The 4,731-nt window shown below is 49.3% G+C and overlaps 1 protein-coding gene across 1 annotated transcript in view; it reads left to right on the top strand.

Moving 5' to 3' along the window:
- Window positions 1-4,731, top strand: part of EFL1 (elongation factor like GTPase 1) — a 56,722-nt gene that overhangs the window by 13,894 nt on the left and 38,097 nt on the right. Inside the window, exons 8-11 of the mRNA XM_006773570.2 lie at window positions 654-730; window positions 1,831-1,967; window positions 2,918-3,040; window positions 4,608-4,707. Coding sequence (XP_006773633.1) covers window positions 654-730; window positions 1,831-1,967; window positions 2,918-3,040; window positions 4,608-4,707 — 437 coding nt within the window. The remainder of the gene's footprint in view (window positions 1-653; window positions 731-1,830; window positions 1,968-2,917; window positions 3,041-4,607; window positions 4,708-4,731) is intronic.

Genomic DNA, 4,731 nt, shown 5'->3' with positions numbered 1-4,731 from the left:
CTCTATCTCTCTCCCTTCCTCTCTGTAAAAAATCAATAAAATATATTTAAAAAAAAAATAATGATAATGTTCTGTAGCATGAAGTTCATGGCGAGGGTGTACCTGCAGAGTCACGTGTTCACTCTCCACTGGGCACTCAGTGGTGTTTTGATGGCCGCAGGAGGGCCTCCACAGTGACGTGTCCCCCAAACGGTCTCATCATTGTGAAGCCGATAGTTCCCGCAGGGAGAGAATGGTGGGTTATTGTACCTCCTTCCTCCCCTCTGCGGTTGAGTAAATATCTTCTAGTAGAAATGAGGCGTGTTAATAAAACATGTCAAGAATGAGTATTAAGCCCCGGCCGGTGTGGCTCAGTGGATAGCATGTCGGCCCAAGGACTGACGAGGTCCCAGGTTCAGTTCCGGTCAAGGGCACGTACCTCGGTTGCAGGTTTGATCCCTGGCTCTGGTCGAGGTGCACATGGGAGGCAACGAATTGATGTGACTCTCACATCGGTGTTTCTCCCTGTCTTTCCCCCTCCCTTCCGCTTTCTCTAAAAAAAAAGAAAAATGTCCTCAGGTGCGGATTAACAACAACAACAACAATAAAGGATGAGTATTTAAGATCCCCTATCAAGTACGCAGAAACCGGAGCGGGTTCGTTCTCTTTTACAGGCGAAAGGAAAGAAGCCGTTATTCGTGCAGTTAATCCTGGAGAATATATGGAGTTTGTACGACGCTGTCTTGAAAAAGTAAGACTTACAAAACTGGTGACTCTGGGGAGGTAGAATGTGCCTCAGTTTCCAGTTGTCTGAGTCCTGCTTGGGGAAGCTGAGAGAGACGGGGCACGTGAGGAGAGAGCCCTGATGAGTTGGGGACAGGGCTGGGAGGCGATTTCATGGAGCCTGTGCGACCCAAGTCAGGCGTAGCAGGCGGCACAGGAGAGGAATGCTTTATAGAGGCCGCGGGGCAGGGATGAAAGGATGGAGGGAAACATTGACCTGTGTGTTTTATTGATTTGAGAGAGAAAAAGAGAAATGTCAATTGGTTGTTCCACTTCTTTTTAACATATTTTTATTGATGTCAGAGAGGAAGGGAGAGGGGGAGAGAGAGATAGAAACATCCACGATGAGAGAGAACCATGGATCGGCCGCCTCCTGCACGCCCCACACTGGGGATGGAGCCCACAACCCGGGCCTGTGCCCTTGACCGGGAATCAAACCTGGGACCCTGCAGCCTGCAGGCTGATGTTCTATCCACTGAGCCACACCAGCCAGGGCTGGACCTTTATTTATAAAAACCCAGTTTGCAATAAAATAGTCATTGTAGCAGAAAGGTGCCTGCTAGCTAGACATTAATAATGGGAACCTTGGGCACACACATGCTGGGACAAGTGCAAAAGAGAGCTTGCCTCGGCGAGTTCAGTGTCTGGGTTATTCCCGAGATGGGTCCCTCTGAGCATGCGTTTGTGACCCTGCTTCCCCCGCCGGCATAGTTGGCTTAAGGCGGCTGTGGTCTGGTGCTGCAGGACAAATCTATAATAATTAAAGCGTAATATGTTAATTAGACCGGATAGCCGAACGACCTTCGGGACGAAGCCAGGGCTGTGAGGGCCGAGCCCCTTGCACGGATTTCGTGCACCGGGCCTCTGGTTTTAGAGAAAGAATCCTTTAGGAGTGGACGGGTGGAGACGGGGCCTCCCGAGCTGTGGTGGGAGCCCCTGCAGTCCTTTTCTGTTGGTAGAAAGAGTCATGCATAAGGAATAAATGCTGTCAGATAACGTTGAGGTCCCTGTCCTCGCCACTCCTTCACGCCTGTGTGACCTTCCACCCCGCTCTTGTGCTCGCTGCAGGGACAAAGAGAAGATTGATAAAATCGTCACCTCCTTGGGGTTGAAGATCGGGGCCCGGGAGGCGCGGCACGCGGACCCGAAGGTCCAGGTCAGCGCCATCTGCAGCCAGTGGCTGCCCGTCTCCCAAGCTGTGCTCGGTATCCTTTCCATTCGTGGTTTTTAATGGGGTCATCGTTGGACAAAATGGGGGGTGGGGGTTACTGGCTACCAAGAAATCCTCTGGAAATAATGCATTCCGATCCAACCCAGCTTGCTGTGTTCTTTTCCTAGTGTTCTATGAAACTATGTAACAATTATTATACTGTGCTAGCCGGTGTGGCTCAGTGGATAGTGTGTCGGCCTGCAGACCGAGGGGTGACCGGGTTCGATTCCGGCCAAGGGCATGGACCTGGGTTGCGGGCACATCCCCAGTGGGGAGTGTGCAGGAGGCAGCTGATCGATGTTTCTCATCAATGTTTCTAACTCTATCCCTCTCCCTTCCTCTCTGTAAAAAATCAATAAAATATATATTTTTTAAAAATTCTTATACTAATACTAATTAGTATTAGTCCTAACACCAGTCTAAATGTATGTTCTTCTAAGAAGATATTCCTTTTTATTTTTGTTTATTCTGTAAAAACAGACACTTTTCCCTTATATATATATTTTATTGATTTTTTTTTACAGAGAGGGAGAGAGATAGAGTTAGAAACATCGATGAGAGAGAAACATCGATCAGCTGCCTCTTGCACACCTCCTACTGTGGATGTGCCCGCAACCAACGTACATGCCCTTGACCGGAATCGAACCCAGGACCTTTCAGTCCGCAGGCCGACGCTCTATCCACTGAGCCAAACCGGTTTCGGCCACTTTTCCTTTTACTAAAATTTACATATAAGTAGATAATTGAGAAGTTTTACATCACTGTTTTACTTAGTACCATATTTTCTTTAGTATGTTGATATTCCTCATTATGTTTTTAATTCCCAAAAGACTTAATTATGAAGTGGCATACATTAACTGAAGTAATTTTATTTATTTATTTTTTAATGTACAGTTCAGTAGTAGTAAGTATATTCATTTATGAGTCCTTAACAGCAGACCTCAGCCATGGTGTGTCAGAAGCTCCCCAGCCCCCTCGACATCACACCCGAGCGGGTGGAGAAGCTCATGTGCTCGGGTTCACAGCCGTTCGACTCGCTTCCGCCGGAGACCCAGGCGCTGAAGGCAGGTGAGGGACAGAGGAACGCGCATGCCCCTCATCTTTAAAAAGAAACACACTTTTATTGTTTCAGAGAGGGAGAGGGAGAGAGAGGATCATCCATGATGAGAGGGAATCATGGACCGGCCGCCTCCTGCACGCCCCCCACGGGGGATGGAGCCCGAAACCCGGGCCTGTGCCCCGACCGGGAATCGAACCCTGACCTCCTGGTTCCTAGGTCGACGCTCAACCACTGAGCCACGCAGGCCGGGCCTCCGAACTTTTCAAGGCTTCCCCAGGCAAGACTTCTGGACCGTGTTCCATTCCGACTCCCGGAATGTTTTTTCTTGTTTGAATTTGACTGGTGGGCTAACTTATGGGTAACATTTCTTGATGTGGGGCCATTTTTAAGAAAAAATCACTAACCGATTTTATCCCTTCAGTGTTGGCTAAGAAATGTCAACATGTGCTTTGAATTGTGAACAGTTTATAGATGTGGGCCCTGGCAGGCGGCTCCTCGCTGGAGCGTCGTCCCACACAACCAAAGGCTGCAGGTTCATTCCCAGTCACTAGGCTGTAGGTGCAAGCCCCGGTTGGGGTGCGTACAGGAGGCAACTGGTCCGTGTTTCTCTCTCGCACAACCAGATGGCGGCATAGGGTAACACCGGAGGTTGCTGCCTTGAACAACCATTTCAAAAGTGAAACTAAAAGACGGAATTCCCGCCCCCCTCTCTTTCTGTCCCTCCCTCCCCTCTCCCCCCACCATCCTTCCTCTAAACATATCCTCAGATGAGGTTTAAAAATTGAAATGTATCAAAGGTTTTGTAGATTCAGGGAAAATTGACATCTTTTATACTAATGGACCTTAGTTTATACCTAAGGTTTTTTACATTGCTGTCATTATTTCTAATATTCTATTTATAATATTCTATTTTTCATTGATGAAGGTATTACATATGTGTCCTTATCCCGAGTGCCCCCCGCCCCCGCTCATGCCCTCACCCCCCGGTGTCCCGGGCCATTGGTTCGGCTTATATGGTCTTTATGTGTGTGGGAGGGTGGGTCCCCGAGAAAGGTCCCCGCGGGGTGCGAGCTCTGTGGGCACGTGGGGCCTGCGGGTCAGCTCATGCGCTCAGGGTGCCTGGGGCCCACGTCCTCCGTGGAAGGGGGCCATTGGTTCGGCTTATATGGTCTTTATGTGTTTTACCCACAAGCTCCCTGCTGGCTCCTGGTCTCGGCTCACATCCCTCGATCCTGTCGCTTCTCCCCTGGGTCCAGGGAAATATTTATTGGGGCTTGTGGCGGGCAGCGAGCCCGCCCCTGGCTTCAGTTCCGTATCGGCGTCCCCCAGCCCTCCTCCTGCCCTGTTAATGCTGCTTCTCTTTCCTCGTTTTTGCCAATTCTGCTTGTTCTTTTTCCTCTTTTCCGGCAGTTTTACGGTTTTCCAAATGGACTTTTTATGGTAGTTGTAAAAGGTTACAGGCTGCTTACATATTTGGATGATGCCGCAGTGAAAACACCCTAATTGTTCTCCAGAAAAATCTGGATCTTTCACAAAGAGAAAAAAATAGTGACATGCTTGCTTTCGCTCGCTCAGCTTTTATGAAATGCGGGAGTGAAGACACCGCGCCCGTCATCATCTTTGTGTCCAAAATGTTTGCTGTCGATGCTAAGGCTCTGCCTCAGAATAGGCCCAGGTAAGGACGGGGTGGGGGTGGGGT

Source organism: Myotis davidii, unplaced genomic scaffold, assembly GCF_000327345.1.
Source record: "Myotis davidii unplaced genomic scaffold, ASM32734v1 scaffold2707, whole genome shotgun sequence".
NCBI classification, from domain to species: Eukaryota; Metazoa; Chordata; class Mammalia; order Chiroptera; family Vespertilionidae; genus Myotis; species Myotis davidii.
Note: the sequence above shows the minus strand (reverse complement) of the source record. Positions and strands in the feature narration are given on the sequence as shown.